This window comes from Eublepharis macularius, chromosome 13 (genome assembly GCF_028583425.1).
Source record: "Eublepharis macularius isolate TG4126 chromosome 13, MPM_Emac_v1.0, whole genome shotgun sequence".
NCBI lineage: Eukaryota > Metazoa > Chordata > Lepidosauria > Squamata > Eublepharidae > Eublepharis > Eublepharis macularius.
Window position 1 is genome coordinate 48,175,466 of NC_072802.1, and position 23,013 is coordinate 48,198,478.

The window sequence follows — 23,013 nt, forward strand, 5'->3', positions numbered from 1 at the left end:
GAAAAATAAGCTCTCTTCAGAGGGGCAAATCTGTTGATACTGAAAAATAAAAACCCAAGCTACCATCTAAACAAACAAATGGGAATTTCTACTCTTGCTTCTTCCCCACGTACAAAGAAATCCCCAAGTGCTGTTTGGGAGGAAAAATAACCACTTTTTTTTTTTTTGGCCTTGAATGCAACTGAGCCACGCAGTTTTGAAGAAACTTTGTCCTGAAAGCCAGCAACCAAGATGAGTAACTCCTGACCAAGCATTATTTTTAGTTTGCCTTCAGGGGTTTCCATCAGTGGACAAAGCCCTCTTGCTGTAGCTGACTTCTTGATCTGCCAGGCTACTGAAAATGACATGTACAAGGTGGGATCAAGATATTTTGGCAACCAATGAGGAAATCCAAAGGGCACTCCCCAGAACTGAGGGAGGGGCTGTCCTGCGTGAGCTGAAAAGGAGCTGTGCAAAAACACTGAAGGGAAAACTCAACCTTTCACATTTTTAAAAGTGCAAAACTGCTCTGAGGATTGCAGAAGGGAATAGTGACATCACACACACTAAGCAATAGGTAGCCTCCGCAGCTGGATTTTCTCTAATATGTCGGAACTCTCCTTTTGAACTGGAAAATGTCTTCTTACTGTGGGAGCAGCAAAACCGCTTCTGCCACATTTACAATGATATGTCTGTATTTATCCCTACCAAAGCATTCTAAGATATCACCAATCACACAACTGCGTCACCACAAACAGCCCGAACCTATTCAACTCGCATGCTCTCTGTGTCAATTGGGTCATGTGAATTGGCCTTCAGATACATGAATTGCCGTTAAAAGAATTCCTGATACAAAAAAAGATTCTGCTTTGAAGAATATCTTCATAAAGAAAGAGAAAAGAAGTATTCCTACATCTTTGCTTAAGAGAAAGCTCCCCCTGTGGAAAGAGAACATGACTCAAGCTTTCCTTTCACCCTGTTTGTAGTTGTTGAACTCAAGCACCAATTAACCCAGATATCCTTTCTCACTCCTTTTCTCTGTACATCCCAAGTGCAGCTTTGAACACAGACTTGGGTAAAAGAGTTTGAGCCAATTCAGAGAGCAGTTAGGGGCTTAATAACTTCATCATGCGGCAGCCATTTTAAATACTTGTTGTATAGCACAATAATCGGCTTTGCAGCAGGTAATGACAGAAGTTGCTTCTGCCTGGGAGCAACCAACGACAGTGCTAAATAAGCCTGCTCAATAGAAAAAAAGCTGAATTCAGATAGCAAAAGGAGAAGTGGCTAGAGTTCTTTTGGCACATAAAGCAATGTATCTCTAAATCCTAGACACACTTCCAGAGAGCAAAAAAAAATCTGCTTTCCTTGCTGAAAATACACCAGTTATTTGCTGAAAAGGATTGCTTTGCCCAGTCACAGACCAGAACTGAATAAGCAAGTGATGATTAATGTCCTAAGGCACATGATCCAGTTCCACTGCTAAAACTAAGGGTAATGAAAAGGGATGCAACACTGGGAGGTGTTCCAAAAGCAAGTTTCTCCAAACCAACCCAGTTACTATAGCCTGGATCAAGACTGAAGTAAAACAGTCAGCATAATACAGTTAAGCCTTGCTTCAGGGTTGCTAGGCTCGCTATCATAATAAAACCTTGTCTAATTTTTTTATTAACAGAAGACAGTGGCCTGTATCCTACCACTGCACTGAGCAAAGTTCAAAGCTTTACTCCAGCCTAAGGAGACGTTCTACAACTTAAGGGGCTCTTCTTCTACCTTCCTCCAGCCCTCCGTAGGTTACTATAGTTGTGAAGAGGCAGAAGATATTATTTTACTGAGTTTGTTTTTTAAAATCTTTATTTTGTGGGGATATAATGTGAGAATGCACAGGAACCCTTGGAATATTAGCTTTAACTTTTTTTTTTAATTGCAAAACTGCTTCACTGCTGGGGAAAAATAAATGTATCTTGGTGACATGTTGTGTATTAGCCAATAGGTCCCCACCACAGCCATAATACAATCAGCATTCATTTCCTTGTCTTGGGGTGGGATGATTGGCATTTGGTTCAACATGTACTACATCCACACCTGGTAGAGCAAAGGTTTTTTCCCCAGACATCCCCCAGAACTGGTTAAAAAACAAACCAGATGTACATATATGATCTGAGGGCAGCAACAGTTCTCGAACTGCTTCAAACTACGTAAAACTTCAGTATCCATCTTCATTTAAGCAAGTATAGCACTGCAGTCTGGATGGGGAGACAGGCGTTTCCCTGTACTTTTTGGAGAAGTAGCAGCAGCAAAGTACAAGTGTAACAAAACCAAGCAACTAATTTAGCGCTGATCTGAGAGATGAAGAGTTTCCCTTCGGCATCTTGGCAATGATTTAAGTGCAATGATTTAAGAGTGTTGCATAGAACTGTTACGAAGTTTGATATCTGGCAAAGAGCTAATTATCCTAAGATAAGTTTTTTTTAAAAAAAACCAAGTTTCTAGACCTCACATCTGTGATGATAAAACTTAACTCATGTAGGTGATGCCTAATAAAACCCAGAAGACAGAACAGGAGGAATTCTAGAAGACAGGCAATGCAGCTTCAAGGCTCTGCAAGCTGGCCTAGCAGACCCAGAGGAGCGACAGGAAGTCAATGTGCCTATGTAAAATTTGCTTAATTTAATCAGGTAATGGAGGGTAGATTCACATCAACAAGGTCCTTGTATTACCCGTCTGGCCACCACTAGGAATTTCAAACAGGTGTACGCTGGGAGTTCCACATCTGGAACTCAATTCCTAGGAGTGTATGGATCCAGTTTGGACTGGGGATGCATCACATGGGAGGAAGGGGCTTAAGCTTTCCTCCTTGCACCATTTTCTCAATGTGAAACCGTCCCAAGGAGCTATTATTTAACAAGATGGAGACTTAATATTTACAAATGAGTTACTGGTTTATGTTTCCTTGATGGGGCAATTCGTGTTATACAGGGCACTGGGGGAAGGCTTAATCCCCTACAACCCACATGCTGTGGTTCCAATCAGAATCAAGCCACCACATCCCTAGAACTTGAGTTACCAATATGGAACTCCAGGCACAGGGCTGAATCCACATTACCTCCACGCGGCCCGGTGTTGCACTAAATGTTCGCTAAACACCCGGAAGTATAGCATCTTTCAAGCGCAATTTCTGAATAGCGCTAGAAAGACGCTATACTTCCGGGTGTTTAGCGAACATTTAGTGCAACACCGGGACGCATGGAGGTAATGTGGATTCAGCCCTGGTCTTTGTGATGTTCACAAGGTCTTAGTATCATGTGAAGTGAGTCTGAAGCAAGTTGCGTAAAGAGCCTGAGCACAAATCACTTACGAAGTCCCATAAAAGCCTGCCCTGCAGATACATCTTCCCGTCTCAAAGTGACATTCGCCATTGAAGCAGTCGCTGCAGACAAAGGCACAGTTTTCACCGTAGGTCCCATTGCGGCACTTGGTCTCACACCTAGAAGAAGGCCAAAATGAGCCATTAAGAAATGGTGATCTGATGAAGCAGAAAGGACAGGCTGGCCTGCTAAAGGGGCAAGTTCTGCCCATTGTCACCATTCAATTACCCTTAGTTTAATATGTGAAGTGCTGAGACTGATTTGTCTGAATCCCTCTGCTAAATGAGTGCCTTCTCTATCAATGACTGACCTTGCCTTACATGCAAGCGAGAAGTCAATTTTCTGCTGTCCTGGACCACCAGTTAGAACCAAAAGGAAGCTGGCATAGCCAATGGACTCCTGCCTCCTTATAAATGGACTGTGGAATCACAGTGGACACACCTTCCCATAGTATCCACGCTGCAAGTGCATATGTCCTAAGTCACTTGGCATGTTCCTGAAACTCCTATCTCAAAGAGCAGTGGGCAACGGGTGGAACTGGCAACAAGTGAAGGCCCTCTTCTAGGTCTCCCTAATCTATGCTAAGTCACATCAATGAAAGCCAACATGTTCTTTGACAAACCACTGCTCTCTCATAAGGGCCAGTGTAAGTATTCAGAGCAAGACTGGTCTTGGGCTTTCCCACTTCAACTGGATTGCAGGTGTGTGTTGGATGTTTCATTGCTTCCTCAATCTTTGGATCAAAAAGGTTTCATCTCGACACCAGGAGCCTGGCCAACACAGCAGGACCTTCAGCCTGCTTGACTTTAGCTTTTAGTAACAGCTGCTAATTTCAGAGTCTCTAAGCTCAAGAAGGCCCTCTCCAAGTCTAGACAGAAGTAGGACTAGCTATAGCCCTAGTCTGGCCCTGATTCTCAGTACTGTCATATGAGGCTCAAGTTTTCTTCTTCCTGGACTTACCTGTCTCCAATCCAGCCAGGATTGCAGAGTGAACACTTGCCATTGATATGGTTGCACGTGTGGCCATCCTTGCAAGAAGGGCAGATCTGTTCACAGCCTTCTCCGTAGAAACCCGAAGCACAGACCTGGTCACACTTGGTACCGTTCCAGCCTGCTTCACATGCCAGGCAGAGGCCATCCACAATGGTACACGGCTGCAGTCCTTTGCACTGGCCACATCTGTAAAAATATGAAAATATGGCAGGTTCTTAGGCAGCCCAACCAAGCAGCCAAAGCAGCTCCCCCTTCCTTCTTTCCTGAGTTATCTACCTGCAGGTCTGTAGCAAGAACAACCTCAGGCCTTACCCCTAGGTGACCTTCAGCTACAATCTAGGACTATGCTTAATTGGGGCTGCTGCTTCCACTACAGCAACAGAAATAATGGAATTTTCCTTTGTGATGCTTTCAGGCATATTCTTTGGCACAGCAAAACAAGACAGTGAGCCCAGGGCTGAATATGTGAGATATACAGGTGGAGACAAATAATCTTTGTCTTGGGATCTGGAGGCCACAAGGCAGGAAAGGGGTATATGCAAAACAAACCCTGGGGAACTAATCTCTAAGGACCATAAATAGTTTGCATCTGATTTTACTTGTATGTAATTAGCACACATTGATCAATGTCATTTTCTTCTGATAATTGTTTTGTGTTGGGACTTACTAATGGATTCCTTCAAAATATAGAAGATTAAAAAGGAAGAAAGCCCACCACTGAACTGGTAATTTCTGTTTACGTCTCTGATAGTTTATGAATGCCATCATACTTAATTTTCTTTTTCTTTTCTGTGGCCATGAGGACTAGAAAAATACTTTTTTAGGGAGGAGGACATTTTTAGCATTCCAAGAAGAGGCCACCAGCAGAGAAGCCTTCAGGCTGCATGCAGGCAATAGCTCTCCAGACAGCTGAAGGTGTGATGGCAGATCCAGACTTTCTTATAGCCCAACAGGATTTTTGTGCTCTACTAGAGAAGGTCTGATCAAGTTCTGAAGCACCATACAACTTAGGAAGGTGTGGAGGTGTTCCTAAGCTAGTGCCATAAACATCGATGCCAAAATGGGAGAGTTGGAGTGCTTGGTTTTAAGGGAAAACATAGTAAGCATAACAGAAACCTAGTGGGATATGGTCATCCTCAGGGCTTTTTTTCTGGGAAAAGAGGTGGTGGAACTCAGTGGGCTGCCCTTGGCGAAAATGGTCACATGGCCGGTGGCCCCGCCCCGATCTCCAGACAGAGGGGAGTGTAGATTGCCCTCTGCGCCACTCAGCGGCACGGAGGTCAATCTAAACTCCCCTCTGTCTGGACATCAGGGGGCGGGGCCACTGGCCATGTGACCAATTTCAAGAGGTTCCAGAACTCCATTCCCCCGTGTTCCCCCTGAAAAAAAGCCCTGGTCATCCTCAATACAAACTCTACAGGAATGACAGGGCAGGGAATACTGAATGGGGTGTTGCTATGTATGTTAAGGAAGGCATAGTGCCTAATAAACTAGAAACCTTTAAAAGGGGGACTATTCCACAGAATTGGTGTGGGCGATAATACCGAGTCCCAGTAGTATTTTAATACTGGGGACATGCTATTCTCCCCTCCCCCCCCGACCAAAATGCTCAGGGTGATCTTGTGATGGAAAATAAAATCAGGAGGCATCCAAAGGAAAGGGAGTTATAATAATGAGTGATATTAACAACCCTCATATTGACTGAATAAATATATATTCCAGTCATGCCAAAGAGATAAAATTTCTATATAGCCTAATGATTGTGCCCTAGAACAGCTGGTCACAGAACCGACCAGAGGGGAGGCAACCCTGGACTTAATCCTTAGTAATGCCCATGACAGGGATGTGGTTGAACCGAATGGTAACAGTGACCCTAACAGCATCTAATTTAATTATGTGGAAAAGTCCAAGAAAATTCCAACATGGTCACATTTGACTTCAAAAGAGGAAACTTCACTAAAATGAGGAATCTGGTAAAAAGGAAGTTGAAAAGAACAGTCAAGAGGGTCAAATCTCTCAAAAAGGCTTAGGGGTTATTCAAAACCTCAATACTAGAGACTCAGTTAAAACATATACCACAGGTCAGGAAAGGTAGTATAAAGTAACTACTAGCATGGTCAAGAAGCAGGGTGAAGTTATAAGAGAGAAAAGGGCTTCTGTCAGAAAGTGGAAGGCTTGCCCAAATGAGGGAAACAAAAACGGACACAAATGTTCACAAAGGAAATGCAAGTGGACATTTAGCGGTGCAGAAAAGGAATTTTGAGAAACATATTGCTGAAAGCATCAAGACCAACATAAAATAATTCTTTAAATACATCAGGAACAGGAAACTGGCTTGGGAAGCAGTTAGACCATTGGATAACAATTGGATTAAAGGAGCACTAAAGGAGGATAAGGCGGCTGAAGAGCAACTAAATGAATTCTTCTCATCTGTCTTCACTGCTGATGATATAAGGTAGATACCTGTTCCTGAATGGATGTTTTCAGGAGTGGAAGATGAGGAGCTGGAGTGAACAGCAATGACAAGGGAGGCAGTTCTAGAATTTATAGACAAATTGCAAATGACCAATAACCAGGACTAGATGATATCCATCCTAAAGTTCTTAAAGAACTCAAATGTGAAATCGATGATCTTCTAATGAAGATACATAACATGTTATAGGTCTAACAAAGAGTCTCTCTACATGAGATGCCTCACCAAGTGTAGGGAGACACAGTGTTAGACGCGTAGTTTAAAAAGACAGTGCTTGTTGAGATCTCTCCTCAGAGGGTTTGTTAATTTCAACTTCACCTCCCCAAAGGCTCTGTTAGTTTCACCTCTCCAGTCTAAAACTATGTGGGATTGCAACCAGAGGGCAGCGAGGAATGGAAATGGGCTGGAGCTACCGCCGGCACCAGGGTTTCTGGTGCCACAGCGCGCCCGGGGACTGTCATCACGCAGTAAAGGTGGGGCCATTGGCTGGTGGGTGGCTGGGGTGGCGCGAAAAGGCTGCCTGCGCTCCACATGCCACCCTGGCCATCTGCCGTCCCTGGCCTGTGGCTGCGCCCGCCCAGGGACATGTGGCAGTGGTGGCGGCAGCGCAGGGCAGGCATGCCAGCTCCGTGGCGCAAGCCTCTACCCCTGGCAGCCCCTCTAGCGCCCCCTCCAGCCCTGCAGTGCCTGCCTCACTGCCTCAATGGTGGTGCCAGCCCTGGCTGGAGCTGCCTTTCAGAGATGGGCTTGGACCTAGAGAGGTTATAATGGGCTGAAGTTTCCCTTCTGGCATTGCATCTCTCGACATGTGTTCTTCACGTGTCAGATGTCTCATGTACAGAGACTCAAAGATACGTAACATCAGCCTCTATATGGAGGAATCGACAGTGACCAGTATAACACCCATTTTTTAAAACAAGATCCAGGGGCAGTCTGAGAAATTACAGTCCTGTTAGGTTAATGCCTGTTCTGGGTAAATTGATGTAAAACATTATTAAAGATAAAATTGTCGAGAACATAGAAGGGCAAGCCTTGCTGAATAAAAATCAACATGGCTTCTGTAAAGGTAAGCTCTGTCTCACTAACCTTTAAAAGTTTTTGAAAGTGTCCATAAACATATGGACAGGAATGAGCTGGTAGATATTGTTTATCTGGATTTCCAAAGGGCTTTTAACAAAGTCCCTCATCAAATACTCCTGAGTAGACTTCACAGAAATGGGATAAGAGAACAAGTCCTCTTATGCATTGGAAGTTAGCTTAAAAAACAGGAAGGAGAGAGTAAGAATAAACAGTCAGTTCTTACAATGGAGGGATATGAGCAGCAGGGTCCCTCAGGGATATGTATTGTGACAGGTGCTTTTCAACTTGTTCATAAATGACCTGGATTTAGGGGAGAGTAGTGTGGTGACCAAGTTTGCAAATGGCACCAAAATAAAATAAAAAAATGGATTGTGGTTAGCTTCAAAAGGATCTCTCCAAAGTAGGGAGCATTAAAGCAAGTGTAAATGAGCAAGTGTAAAGTAATGCACACTAGGGGGAAAAAATCCCAACTTCACACATACACTGATGGGATCTGACAGGGTAGCAACAGACCAAGAAAGGGATCTTGGGGTGGTAGTGGATAGCTCATTGAAAATGTTGTCCTGGTGTGTGGCTGTTGGAAAAAAAGTCAAATTCTATGCTGGCCATAATTAGAAAAGGAATGGAGAATAAAACTGCTGCGATCACACTGCCCTTATATAAATCTGTGGTGAAACCATACTTGGAATACTGTCTACACTTTTGGTCACTGTACTTTGAAAAGGATATTGTAGAACTTGAAAAAGTGCAGCCGGCTAATGCACTGACCCAATGAGGATTAGTTAAAACGCTTACGGCTGTTTAGCTTAGAAAAAAGGCAAGTAAGGGAAGACATGATAGAGATCTATAAAATTATGTATGATATGGAGAGAGTGGTCAGGGAGACACTTTTCTCCCTCTCTCATAATACTACAACTGGGCATCATCCACTGAAACTAAAGCATGGGAGATTCAGGACAGACAAAAAGAAGTACTTCTACACACAGTGCATAGTTAAGATGTGGAACTTGCTACCACAGGATGCGGTGGTGGCCACCAAATTGGACTGCTTTAAAAGGGGAGTGGATATTTTCCATGGAGGATGAGGCTATCAATGGCTACTAGTCATGAGGGCTACAAGTCATGATGGATATCTACGACCTCCAGAGGTACCAGAGGTAGTATATCTCTTTATATTAGTTGCTGGGGAACAGGGCAGGAAGATGCTGCTGCACCCTTCTTGCTTGTGGGTTTCCTAGAGGTGGCTGGTTGGACATCGTGTGAACAGAATGCTGGACTTGATGGGCCTTTGGTCTGACCCAGCATGGCTCTTAACAACTGTATGCTTTTAAGGCAAGGCCCAAACTACACATAATGATTTGTACAGTGTAGGGTCATAGTTTTTCACAGCCCTACTTTGATTCAGACAGACACACATCAAGTGTGTGGGAAACAAGTGCCAAGTGCCGAGATATGGATTGAGACTATAGCATGGGGAGAGTGTTGCGAGAGAAGGGGCTTCATCCTGGGCCATTTTCTTGCCCTGTTGGGGGGCTGCATGTGTACTGAAACACTAAAAAATTGATACAGTTTTATTGTATAAATCAATTAGTAAACACTGGCAATGTAAAATTAACAGCAACTATTTATGCTTATCATTCCAGAATTTGATGACCATATGAATTAGGCAAAAATAAGAGACTGGAACTTTAATCTTACAAGTTTAATCTTTATCCTACAAATAAAGGATGAGGTGTAGAAAACAGGATCTGAACCACGTAAATTTTTTACAACAAACACGGTTCTAGAAACTTCAGACCTCACAATGTGATATGCAAATAAAACTTACATTAGAGTAATAGCAGCGCTGCAATATAAAAGAAATCTAAATGCTAAAACATTTCAGAAACATTTCTCAGAAAAATGGAAATTAGAGCTAAGGAATATAGAAACTAATACATAAAATTATTTGTGTATGAAACAGAAATTTTTCTGCTATAGAAGACAAAGCTCACAGGAAAAAAATAAAATGCAAGAAATGAGCATCATATGAAAGAACCTTTGTAGTTCTATGAAAAGTTATTGACTACTCACAAACATGAGGAACTAACCATAGAAGAATTTTTAGGAGACATAAGTATTCCAGAATTAGACACCAACTTTTCAGTGAAAGAAATGAATATGGCCGTGAAGGCATTTTTAAAAAGGCTTCAGACCACAGACCACAACTGGTGTACACCTGAATATTTTCAATGTTTTTGCTCAGATAAAAAGTAACCAACGTAAGATTGTGCAAAAATCTTAATTTGCACATATTAATAATCACTCAATCAAAAATGTTTCCTCTTAACTTGTTTTCCCCACCTTTTCAGGTTTAGAAGACAGGAGAGAAGAGAGAAAAACACTGCAAAATAATGCAGTGGTAAGAATATAGGATTAGGATCTGGGGCACTCAGGTTCAAATCCCAACTCTGCATTGAAAGCTTGCTGGGTGACTTCAGGAGAGTCATACACTCTTAGCCTAATCTACTTCACAGGGTTGTTGTGGAGATAAAATAGAAGCGAGAAGAACAATGTAAGCATCTTTGAGTTCCCACTGGGGAGAAAGATGGGGTATAACTGAAGTAAATTACCAGAGATTTCAAGTTTGCATAATTTCCCAAGTGCCCTTCTTACCGTCTCCTGCAACCTTGTCCGTAGAAGCCAGCTGGGCATGGTTCTCGACAGAATTTGCCACGGTAGCCTGGGTCACAGGTGCATGTTCCATCGAGCTGGTTGCACTTGCCCATGTGGCACTGGCAGTAGCGGTCACAGCGAGGACCAAAGGTCCGCCCACGACATTGGCAGCGCCCAGAGAACTGCTCACATGGAGAGTTGCTACAAGCACATTGGTTGTTGCAGCTGCGGCCCCACCAGCCAGGCTGACAGATGCAGGTCCCTGTCTGCTGGTCACACTGAGAGTTGAGGCTGCAGTAGCATGCGCTAGAACACTGGGGGCCCCACCAGCTGGGCTCACACGTGCACTTGCCGATCTTCTGGTCACACTTCCCATGCTTGCACAAGCAAACATTCTCGCACTTCGGACCCCAGCGGTTGGCATTGCATGTGCATTGCCCCGTCACATCTTCACACTGCCCATTAGGGTGGCACCGGCACATCTCCTTACAGTCAGGGCCCCAGAACTGACGGGGACATTCTGCAGACAAAACCATACGGCAGCAAGAGCTGGTTAGCAGTACAGCTGAAACAAAGTATTTGTTCCCAAAAACTTTTCTTCTGAACATTGCTCTCAAACACGCTCCAGATAATTCTCTCAGTATGTAGATATCCAAGAATTAAAAACATAGACACATAAGAACATCCCTAAAGGATCAGACAAAAAATTCATCTAACTCAGAACTATGTTTCCTTAAGAAACTATCAAGATGCTGAGGAAGCCCAGATGCAGCTACCCTTATCTCTTGTTTATTCCCTGCCTCTGGTATTTGGAGGCAACAGAGTGTCCACTTAGCAAGACGGACTATAAATGACATCATCATCAACATCATCATCATCATCAACTAGCATAGCAGGTAGCCACTGACAAAGCTAACTTGCATTATTTTTTTTATCTTTATTTTTTAAAAAGCCATTTAAACCAATTCCTATCAGCCACATAATGTAGTGGGAGGCCCAAACATTTATTTATTTTTAAAAGCTGCTTCATCTAAGAATACTTGAAGCAGCTTACAACAAAAGAAAATATAACTATTAAAAGAGATGACATATTCAAATTGCAAAATATTGTATAGTAACACCAATTCGAGATTGGTCAATTAGTCAGAAAAATAGAAACATAAAACTACATTAAAACAATTCAAAAACAAAGACATTATAAAATGCAAAGAAGAAGGCTTTTACATGGCACCTCAAATCTAGTTGCTAGGCCAAACCACTAGAAGCCAAGCTACAAGTGACGAATTACACTTGAATAGCAAGTGAACAGACTCACGTGTATTTCCCCCGTTCACTTGCGCTCCACTTGCTGTTCACTTGCCATTCACTTGCGGAATACACGTGAGTCTGTTCACTTGCCATTCAAGTGTAATTCGTCACTTGTAGCTTGGCTCTAGGAGGGCTGATTCCAGGAGACACGTGGAACTAGCAGTGAGACAAACAGCCCTCCCTCCAATCATTTACTTCTAGTGAAAACACAGAGGGTGGAAGGGAGGGAATAAGAAGCCCTTCTTGCTACTGTGTTGCATTTGGGACCTGATTCCCCCCCCTTTTAACGTGAGTGCAGATTTATGTGTTAAACTCCATTTGGGTTAGGGTTGCCAGCCTCCAGGTAGTGGCTGGAGTTCTCCCGGAATTACAACTGGTCTCCAGGCCACAGAGATCAGTTCAGCTGGAGAAAATGGCTACTTTGGGGGGTGGACTCTATGGAATTACACCATGCCAAGGTCTTTTCCCTCCCCAAACCCCACTTCCTCCAGGTTTCTCCAGGTTTCACCCCCCAGATCTCCAGGAATTTCCCAACTTGGAGCTGGCAACCCTAATTTGGGTTGGTATTTCCCCCAAACCAACTCGCAATTAATGTATCATCTAATCATTTATTTGTTCAGCAGATTCACACAGGTTGGACTGACAGCTGCCTATTATAAACCCCTACAAAAAGTGATGAAGGAGATCAGGGCTTTTTTCTGGGAAAAGAGGTGGTGGAATTCAGTGGGTTGCTCTCGGAGAAAATGGTCACATGGCTGGTGGCCCTGCCCCCTGATCTCCAGACAGAGGGGAGTTGAGATTGCCCTCCGTGCCACATGGTGCGGAGGGCAATCGAAACTCCCCTCTGTCTGGAGATCAAGGGGCGGGTCCACTAGCCATGTGGCCATTTTCAAGAGGTTCTGGAACTCCATTCCACCGCCTTCCAGCTGAAAAAAAGCCCTGAAGGAGATACAAGGCAGGAAGATCCTACCACGGACATGGCAAGAGGCAAATATAACTTTAATACATAAAGAGGGGAACGATCTGTTATTACCACAATCATATAGACCCATTTCTTTACTGAATGTGGATTATAGGATATTTACAACAATAATGGAGGAAAGATTAAGAAGATGCATCTCAGAAGTAATTTATGAAGACCAAACAGGAGTTGTCTCAAAGAGATACATGAAAGATAACATGGACCGTGACAAACTTTTACAGAGGCATCCTAAGTGGAGTTACACTATAAGCCCATTGACTTCAATGACAAGGGAATAAATTTTCTTAGGATGGCACTGTAAATGTAAGAACCAACACTCTGAATGTGCCCAGAAACATACTAGCAGCCAGTGCATTTAATTACAGTGTTGGCAGAATTATGTTCTATGGTCCATGGGAAAAAAGTTTTTGTGACTGAGTCCATTTGGAAACATCTGAATACTGTATCTATCTTGAAACCATTATGTTTATGAACTACTTTGAAACCAATAAGCTATGAATTACTCTGATACCATTACACATTTTTACTTATAAATTCTATTTTTGTTTAAATAAAACACCTGTTTCATCTGTGCTAGTAAGGTCACGTGTAATCCGCCTTGAGTCTCAGTGAGAAAGGCATACGTTATTTATAGAAAATAACAATGAGAATAACACACCCCCATGTGTTACCAAATATAGCAAGGCCTTCCTATACTACAAGTCGAACAGATAATTAAGGTGAGACCCTTTGGTGGCAGCAAAAACTTTTTAGGAACACTAAGGAAGGCTGTGAGGCAGCAATATACAGGTCTCATAAAGGGGACAAAATACCACAGTCCCCTTGTCTGTTCCTCAGCTGCCCCTGCAAATGTGCCTTGTTTTTCCCTGCAGATGTGCTAATGACTCCCTTAGAATAGCACTCCTGCTATCTCCCTTCTCCCCCAAGGTCCAGGTGCTCTGACTGTACTAGACCAGCTCCTCCCCTTCTCTCCCAGGGTCAGGGCACTCCAGGGTATGACACATCTACAGCATCACTGAAATGGAGTACAGGACCGCTATTTGGTAAAAAGCAAGGTCTGGGATATTCTCAGAGTTGAGGACCTCAGTTCAGGTGTACCAATGGCAGGTGAAGTCTTTAGTGAGAAGATAGATGTTGTCCATTTTACTTACTAGTTTCACAATTGGCTCCAAAGTAGCCATGACGACAGCGGCACTCATTGGGTCTCACACACACTTCGTTATCCTTGCAGGTGAAATTTCCTTCACATATGGCTATGGGGGAAGAGAAAAATGGCATTGTTAGAACATGCCAGAGGAGCTGGCTGGAACCCTGAAAGGAGGAAGAACTTGGGCCCTTTCCACAATAATCCAGATATTCCGTAAGAAATGCAAGAAAAGAATAATTTCCGACAGAGCATTGGTTGGCAACTAACTTGGCCAGTGAGTCAGTCCAGGACAGAATACAAATAACCTGTACGAAACACACATTAACCTGAAAGTCGTTCCCACAAAACAACTTTTCTTAAAAAATGGGAAGATACAGTCAGTTATTAATTAACAATATTTAGACATGAGGAGAAAACACAGAGTTTGCAGTATTGTAACAATACCGTACAGAGGGGTGTGATGCAAAAGTGAGACTGTGCTAGATGCAAAAATTATCTCAGGTTGCCCCCAAAGTCTATAGGTACAAAGATGCATTGGCTGCTCTCCCTCTGAAATATAAACACCAGCAGTAATTCAGAGGTGTCCCTTGTAGTTACTGGCACACCTGGGCTCCTTGTAAAGTTGGAGAGAGAAGCAAAAGAGGACGATTCTGATACTGGCAAAGCTGGAGATTAATTTAAATTGGCATTTTAGGTGAAAGTTCAATAGACACTAAATTGGGTAATGTTACCTAGTGGTTGTACAGCACAAACAAAATTTTCCTCTAGTTCTAGGAAGCCTCTCCTGAATGGCTAAATTTGGTCTCCCCTGAGCAGACAGGCACTCATATTAGTCTTGGGGGGTGGGGGACAGTAACATCATACCATTACTAGGACCACCATACGCAATAATAGCAACTTTGCTGGGTCTGGCCATTCTGTTTCTGACAGTGGCCACCTGGACTGAGTGCTCATAATCAGAGTATTAAGGCTACAGCTATCCTGTCCCTCCCATCTGGAACGAAGAGATATTCTCTCCTTGGATGTTCTATTGACAGATATATCCTCAAAGAGAGACCGACTCCCATGCACTCAAATGGTAATAAAATCCAAAGAGATCAGAAAACGAGTTCTGAAGTTCCTTTTCCATCACCACCTTCATCCAATGGTGAGGCTCATTATGCCAGCATCCAATTTACTCTTGGATGTTGTGTTTGGTTTAGCCTGAAATCGGGGGAGTCACCCTGCTTGAATTTCTGTTCTGGAACTGTTTGAACATGACAGAATTTAATGGCACCAAAATGCAGATTTTGCACAATCCATGCAAAATATGGATTAAGGGGTCCTGCGAACACCTGAGAGATTCTGCATTAAAAACTCAGCCTTGTCCATGTGAGTTATTCATATAAATAATACAAAAATAGCAAGGGGACATGGCTCAGTGGCATTTGCTTTGCATGAAGAAGGTCTAAGGCTCAATCCCTGGTATCTTCTCTAGTTAAAAAGGAGCATGTAGTATCTCGCAGAATACTGCATGTAGTATCTGCGTGTAGTATCTCGCAGAAAGCTGCTGCGAGTCAGAAGTAAAAGATACTGACCTTAATAGACCAACAACTCAGTAAAAGCTTCATGTTTTTAAGAACATTTGCCAATTCTGTGATGCTCTGTGTTTATTAATCAACTGTTTTTGTTAATTCTGGGAATAACCTGACTGAGCTTATCTAGGATGTTGTAAACTGCCTTAAGGGCCACATGAGGCTGAATGGCAGGAGAAAAATGTTTGATATAAATAAAAATAAATGAAAATGTTATTGTGTCTATTTCTAAACTCTAGGAATTTTAAATGAAACCATTTCTATTTTGAAAAAAACACCATAAAACCTAATGTAATAAGGAAGTTTAAATCTACTGCAAATTTATATAGCACAATTAATGTTTTTCATTAAAGTTTTTCTATATGAAAAGTTTTTCTTCTTAGTGCTGCCCTAACATTTTGAAAATAACTGACGGTAAATTGTCCTATGACAAGATATATTGTTTTTGTGATACTGAGTTCAAGGTTAACACCAGTTTTTAAAAATGACACCTAAAGGACAGTAAGTGATTCTGCTTCTTCCTCCAAGCTCTGTAATTTACCCAACTCTCACACTGTGATGGTTTGGCTCTACCAATTCATAAACAATTGCTTCTCTCCTCATAGAAACACACAGAAAGACCTTTCTTGCCTCCTCCATCTTGCTGCCACCCAAAATATTCCCTTCTCCTGAAATGTTGTTTCTGGCAGCAGCATTTCAGGGGCATTTGAGGCTGCAGTGGAAGGGGGGAGGTGAGAAAGCCACAGAAATCATTCTGTCCATGGAGACGCTCTATTGGATCCAAGCCAGTGTCCTTCAGTTAAGTTGTATTCTCCAAAGTAGTGCAATGGCTCTTCTTTGCCACAGATTAACACATTTTAATGTTTAGATCAAATTACAAGTGAGAACTTTTAAAGAAAAACCTGGAATACAAATGGAAAATTAGCTTTAAATCAGTTTGAGCCTGCCTTTTCTTCATGGTTGGTGTAGCCTGTCACATGGGACAAATTGATTTAAATAATTTCGTTTCTATTACAACAACATTTGGTGGCTTTTTAAACCTTCTGGCTTCATCAAACTCCTCTTTTGACACTGACTCACCAGCTAGGGAATGCCAGAGCATAGCTGAGGATACTGGGGGCATGTTCTAGGGCACGGTCTCAGGGTCTAGCTAGACATTACAAAGTCATTGTGTTCATTGGGGAATGATGAAGGACATTGCATCAGATGTGTGATGGGAGTTTGCTGCCTCCCCCCCCCCCCGGCTTTTTTCTTCCTGTGACCAAAGTAGGCAGGCGGAAAACTCCCATCGCACATCATCTGATACAAATACCTCATGCTGTTCCCCCAGTACAGGGGGAATGTATAGATAAGCCTTCGGTTCATTGGGAGTGTCTGACCTCAATGAACTGAGTGCATCCCAGAATGCACCCATCCCTTTCTCAGAACTGTGTCTTGCAAGGGAAGATGAGCAGCGATAGGTAGGTAAACATCCACCATTACTGACTTTCTCCTTGAGAAACTGCTGATAAGCTGGGCTGGGCTTCCTACAGCACAGAGTTTGAAAACCACCACATGAGATCAATGAGCAAAGCTAGTCATGCTGTCCCTTGCTAGCCATTTATTCCAGCGGGATGGTAGAAATCTCCACATCCAAACATGGGTACCATAACCAACTCTGAAAACATACGCCAACACTTACAGCATCACCTTCTTTCATGAGAACACAGCAGATGATAAGTGGGCAGTTTCTGAATTGAGACACTTGAGGACCGGTAGGACGGGGGTGTGAAGCAGAGTCCCCAGGCAAGGCATCCTACCACGTGCGCCACCCCTCCTTACTTTCCCAATTCAGATCTTTCCTCCAGAGCAAAAGAAAGAACCAGTTTGTAATCTGGGCACCATCTTGACCCTTTCTCTCTGAAAAAAGTCTCCCCGGCAACCTTCACTGGACAGACTTCTGTGTGCGCATCCCTGCACAGAACCTCCTCAAGTGGCAAGGAAGCAAGGAGAAGATTCCAGACAGCCCCAAGACGGACACCAGAGAGAACTCTAGAAAGGTACAGAGAGATTAGATAACAGTTGGTTAGGCAGAGATGGAAACGGGGAGTTTAGTATGTACAGCAGAAATGCTTAGAAGGCATCACATTCCCATCATGCACGAGATACCAGGCAAAGAACTTACCCTGTTGACTGATGGAGAAATTACTCTTCCCCCTTGGGAAATGTTTTGGTAGCATCCGACCAAGGCACTAAATACATGCAAAGGAGGAGTGGGGAGGGGGACTCTTTAGTTTTCATAATGGAGAACTCCGTATTAGTTTATTATTCAAACTTTAAATCCACAGGCAACAAAAAGGAGCAACATTCCATTTCCCCCAAGAAACCTCCTATGTCAGTAATTTTTGAACTGTGGTTTGAAGACTGTTCACCTTGATATAGTGAACAACTGTATGGGGGGGGGGGAATCTCGCCAACGCCTGCCAGTCCCAAATCTATGCATGTTTGGTAAAACCTGTCTAGTGCATGTGTGTAGGTTTTGCCCATTAGATCAGGAACCCTGACATACACAAGGTCCTGACTCCAGAACTGAATGGATATTCTTCTCATTTATCTGTGGTTTGGTTGCATCTTCCTCTCCTCCTTAAAAGAATTCTCTGTGGTGAATTTTTTTGTTTTAAATTGCAAATATATAAAAATAATGATAAAAATATATAACAGGGGCAACGATTTCCCCCCCTATATTAATTTCACATCTTGTTTTCATAAATGGAATGGAAGGTTGCAGTCAAGCCATGTGAAACATCTCAAATCTCTCCCTCCCTCTGGCTTAGAAATGAATATACTCAATCACTTAAGGCATTTTCATGACCTTCCAAGCATTTGATTATCCAGTCCCTTCATGCAACTCAGTGAAGATGATGCTACTGGCCAGCCAGAGGAGTTTGGCTGCTGACCTTACGAGTCATTTCTTGGAGCACTTTTTGTATTGTCCTTCTTAAGTATCCAAGGAGTATGTTCAGTGTATCGAGCATATGGAAATAACCCCAACATACAAGATTGATTACATGAATATATTTCCATCAAATTTTAGATTTTAATCTCTGCATGGTAGAGACTTATTTTAAACCACTTTCTTTAAAAAAAGCGTCAGTGCTGTCCAAAATTCAGACTAGGGGGCAGCCACCAAGAACACGCACTACACACATGAGACATTCAAATTAGTTCAGATATCACAAATGGAGCACATTTAGTTTGTGATCGGTATGAACATAACTGTCAGGCTCATGTGCTACCTCTCTACTCCTGTCCCCTCCCCTTGTGCAGCATGCTGAGATAGCAGACCTCTGAATACCAGTGTTAGGAGGCAGATAGGAGAAGCCCTTGGTCTGTTGACCATCCAGGGCATCTGGTTGGCCAGTGTGTGAACCAGGATGCTGGACAACATGGACCACTGATCTGATCCAGTAGAGCTCTTCTTATGACCTTATGATGGAAATCTTGACCTACCTCCCATTTCTCATGACATCTGTATGTGGGTGCCATAACTAACTGAGGTAAGTGCCCCTCCCAGTAACCACCAGGATTCTTAGCAAAGAGTAAACCATAATTAAAATTCTGATTCCTGGCATGTTGCTTGCATCTGGACATCACAACCAATTGGACTTAGCTGAAAACTTCAATCTCAGCATGCTGAGCTAAGGGAGGAAAAGGGGGTGTGTGATAGGGGAGAGCCCAGGATTGTGCCTGCTATAAACACAATGGTTTGTTTGTGATGCCTGAATTGCTTTGGTTATCTGATGGTACTTTTAAAAATAGTCGATTCACACATGGTTTTCCTTAAAGTGTTTACATTGTAATCTAGGAAAAGTGGGGGAGAAACTTATGGTGTCATACATGTTAATTTGGTTTGGCCATGTCTCCTTCCTGAGCAGGTATGTTCAGCAGCATAATTTGTGTAAAAGTCCCCCAAGGGGGCTCTGAGTCATCCAGAGAGTCTCAAAACAGGAGGCAGTTTGCTCAGTGCCCCCAAAGCTTCAATCTCCTCTCTGGTCTGCTTGCATACAAGCCAACCAGTCTAAGTACAATTAGGACTGTGAATATCTCCTTTTCATCGCCTCCTCCCTGGCTCAGTTCCAGATTTCAATCTAAATTGGGGTTCTTTAAGACTAACAACATTTGCAGTTCTGTGTTAGAGCTCAGCCCTGCCTCTCAACCTCCTAGTTCACTAGGATATGACTGAGGGTTTTTGTTTTTGTTTAGTATGTCAAATGACTCAGGTTTGGTCTGAGACATTTTTGTTCTGGTGGTGGAAAATCCAAAGCTTCCCCCTCTCTGTCACAATTAACACAGGCTACAATACATTTGGGAAGTTACTTTTGCTGACACCAAACTGGAAACCACAGGAACTGGACAACAGGCGCAGAAGATCTGTGTTCTTGCAGAACACCCTGTTAAAGCCAGAGTCAGACCAGGGTTTCTATTCTTGGATTCAGATCTGGAGCATATGTTCTCCCGCCCAAGGAACCAGAGTGGGAAGCCAAACATCTAGAAATGCATTTGCAGACAGAAGATCCTGTTCCACTGGTCAGCTGAGGACAGAAGGCCAGGCTCCACGTATTGGCCCAACCAAGCCAAAGACTTCACACTACTTGCAAATCACAGGGGCCTATGTTGTATGTCCAAAAGCCTTTGTATGTTTGATGCTGCAGAGACAGTCCCTACCCCATAGGTAGTTTATTAAACTAGGACCCACCCTCACACCATGAGGTTCCTGGGTCAAGACTCTGAGACCTTTGACACTTTCCTTAATTTCAGTGAGGCTTGAGTTTTCCAGTGGATTAAGTGCACCCATGGGTCAGATTTGACACTTTTCTTCTCTGTTTCTCCTTAACAGAACCCAGAATCTGCTGCCAGAGGCTGTTGCCTGGAGATTTGGGGGGTGCATCCTGGGGAGGGTGGGGTTTGTGGAGGAGAGGGACCTCAAAGAGGGATAATGCCAGAGTCCACCCTTCAAAGCAGCCATTTTTTCCCAGGGGAACTGAGCTCTGTGGACTGGAGATCAGCAGTAATTCTGCGAGAACTCCAAACCTCACCTAGAGGTTGGCAATTCTACCTGCCTGGTAGGTTTAAATATGCAATTATATTACAAGTTCACATTCTTTCTTTCTGTCTCTCTTTTACACACACTAACTGCTCTAGAGGCCAAACGTGGCTGCTCTTGATCAGCACCAAGAAATATTACTCGACAGGAAGGGAAAAGCATCTTAGCCAACTGGAACTGCAGTGAATTTAATAGACCTCCAAAAATAGCCTCTCCAAGTTTCCCATCAGCGCCTTGGGACTCCAAGTCCCGAGAACTCAAAAACTCCACTTTTTTTTTCACTCTGTAAAAAGCTACAAAGCATTCTAGCCGGAACCACTGGATGCCAAGTTCCAGAGCCAAGGGGGAACTTTTGGCCATAAACAATAGAGAATAGAAAGACACTGAGAGTCCACTGCCTCTTGCTTTGTATTTCTACAAGCAATGATTTTGCAAAGGCCAAAAGGAAGGAGAGAGTAAAAATAATACCACCTCCCACATCTCAGGCATTTGGGGAGCACAGACGGCAGCCCTACTTGGTTCCTCAGGCCACCAATAGCACAGGCTGGGCTTAAAAGCAGCTCAGAACTCTGTACTGAAGAAACACAAAATTTTGTCACAGGAAGAACAATTCTACAATAGGTATAAATTACGCACATGTTACTAAATTGCCAACGTTATCCAGATTCTACTAGTCTTCTAGTGGTGAACTATTAGGGGCAATGAAGACTCACTCCTCTTTGGCCACTGACCCTTTGGCCATGGGTCAGTAATTACCCCTCAGCTAGCCTACCTCACAGGGTTGTTGTGAGGACAAACTAAAGGAGGGGAAATCCACACACACCACCCTGAGTTTTAAAGGAACGGTGGGTTAAAAAAATGTAACAGATATATCAGGTCTTTTTTCCCCAAGGCAAATAAAGCTGTATTCTGCACAAAATTCTGTCTCTTTTTTGTGTTCCTCTTTGAAATGCAACTAACACAAATGCAACATACACAGTTAGGATTGCCAACCTTCAGGGGGCTTGGAGTTTTTCTGGAATTATCACTAATCTCCAGACCACAGGGTCCCCTGGAGAAACTGTCGGTGTCGGAGGGTGGATTCTACGGCACCACATTTCTGCTGAGCCCCTTCCCCTCCCCAAACTCAGCCCTTCTCAGGCTCTGCCCCCAAATCTCCAGAAATTACCCTACCTAGAGCTGGCAACCCTACTTCCAGTAGTCTCAAGAAAGGCCTGGTTAGAAATGAGAATAAATCATAAAGGCTCAGAGCTATATAAGCTCTCCTTTAGAGATTTGTTTCCATTCATTGCAGTTTTATAATGCAATATCCTTATTTTATTTTATTTTATTTATTTATTTAGATTTCTATGCTCCCTCTTGAGAGTCCTGCTTGAGATGGTTTATATTTAAAGTAATAAATTATCAATATAAAGCCAACAATCCATCAAAACAAGCCAAGGGACATACAAATGAAATAAAACTGTCCATAAAATAGACCTCAGACCAGAAGCAAGATCCTCATAATAAGCTTCCCGGACACAAATATGAGCATTAAAGACACAAAGAGCCCACATGAAAAGAGTCCCCCAATCCCCGTACCCAGTTAGCACTGTGGTCAAGTCCAGGCCTGACCGATTGTGATTGTGATACAGCTCCTTCTGGAAGTGCTGGATTTCTGAGGAGACATTAACCTTTCGTCCTAGATAGAGATATGAGGGCTCCCTCCTCCCGGAGAAATACCTTCCATTTCTTTCACTCCTTCCCCTCAGAACTTTTTTTCCAGTTTTCTAACAAAAAATGCAAAATCTGGGAAACACTGAAAAAAACCCTCCTATGAAATATTTCTCTTTTGGAATGTGTGAAATGCTTTTTAAGACACGGTTTCACTCTGCTTTTCTTTCAGTGTAGTGTTAAGATTTCTAAATAAGTAAACCTGCTGCAGTAAATGTGTCTACCATAGACATACTGTACTTATAACGTATTTTTAAGGGTATGTTTGTTGTTAAAATAATTCTATCTACCATTATGACACACTGTGTACATGGATCATTACTGAAAAGGTCAATGTTTTCAATGTTAAGTTTAATTTATTATTCAGTTCTGCTGATGATCCTTAAGAGTTGTGTGAAGATTTCTTCCATGGCCAAAGAAGAAACTTCCTCGTTTACGAGAAAATATATGCTTTCTATTTTCAATGTGTGTGTGTTTTTTTTACTGATTTGCAGATGGCAAAAACAAAGATCTATATGCTTAGATGATATAAAGTGAAGCAGTTGGAAACTATTTCTGTCTGGATAGGTATTGGACATATTTGTAATTTTGTTTGAATGAAACTAGGTAGGGATGTCATGAATTTCACAGTGAACGTGAAATTCACAGTGAATGTGTT

At 42.8% G+C, this 23,013-nt stretch overlaps 1 protein-coding gene across 2 annotated transcripts in view; it reads right to left on the bottom strand.

Annotated features, from left to right (window-relative positions):
* SCARF2 (scavenger receptor class F member 2) overlaps nucleotides 1-23,013 on the bottom strand; it is a 65,014-nt gene that overhangs the window by 34,115 nt on the left and 7,886 nt on the right. The window contains exons 1-5 of one of the 2 annotated variants that reach the window (XM_054997107.1): nucleotides 17,241-17,308; nucleotides 13,990-14,091; nucleotides 10,549-11,068; nucleotides 4,308-4,526; nucleotides 3,338-3,466 (exon numbers count right to left, since the gene is read on the bottom strand). In XM_054997107.1, the coding sequence (XP_054853082.1) occupies nucleotides 3,338-3,466; nucleotides 4,308-4,526; nucleotides 10,549-11,030 (830 nt within the window). In that variant the 5' untranslated portion in view covers nucleotides 11,031-11,068; nucleotides 13,990-14,091; nucleotides 17,241-17,308. Of the gene's footprint in view, nucleotides 1-3,337; nucleotides 3,467-4,307; nucleotides 4,527-10,548; nucleotides 11,069-13,989; nucleotides 14,092-17,240; nucleotides 17,309-23,013 lie in introns of those variants that run through there. The other variant, XM_054997105.1, reaches the window with a different exon arrangement.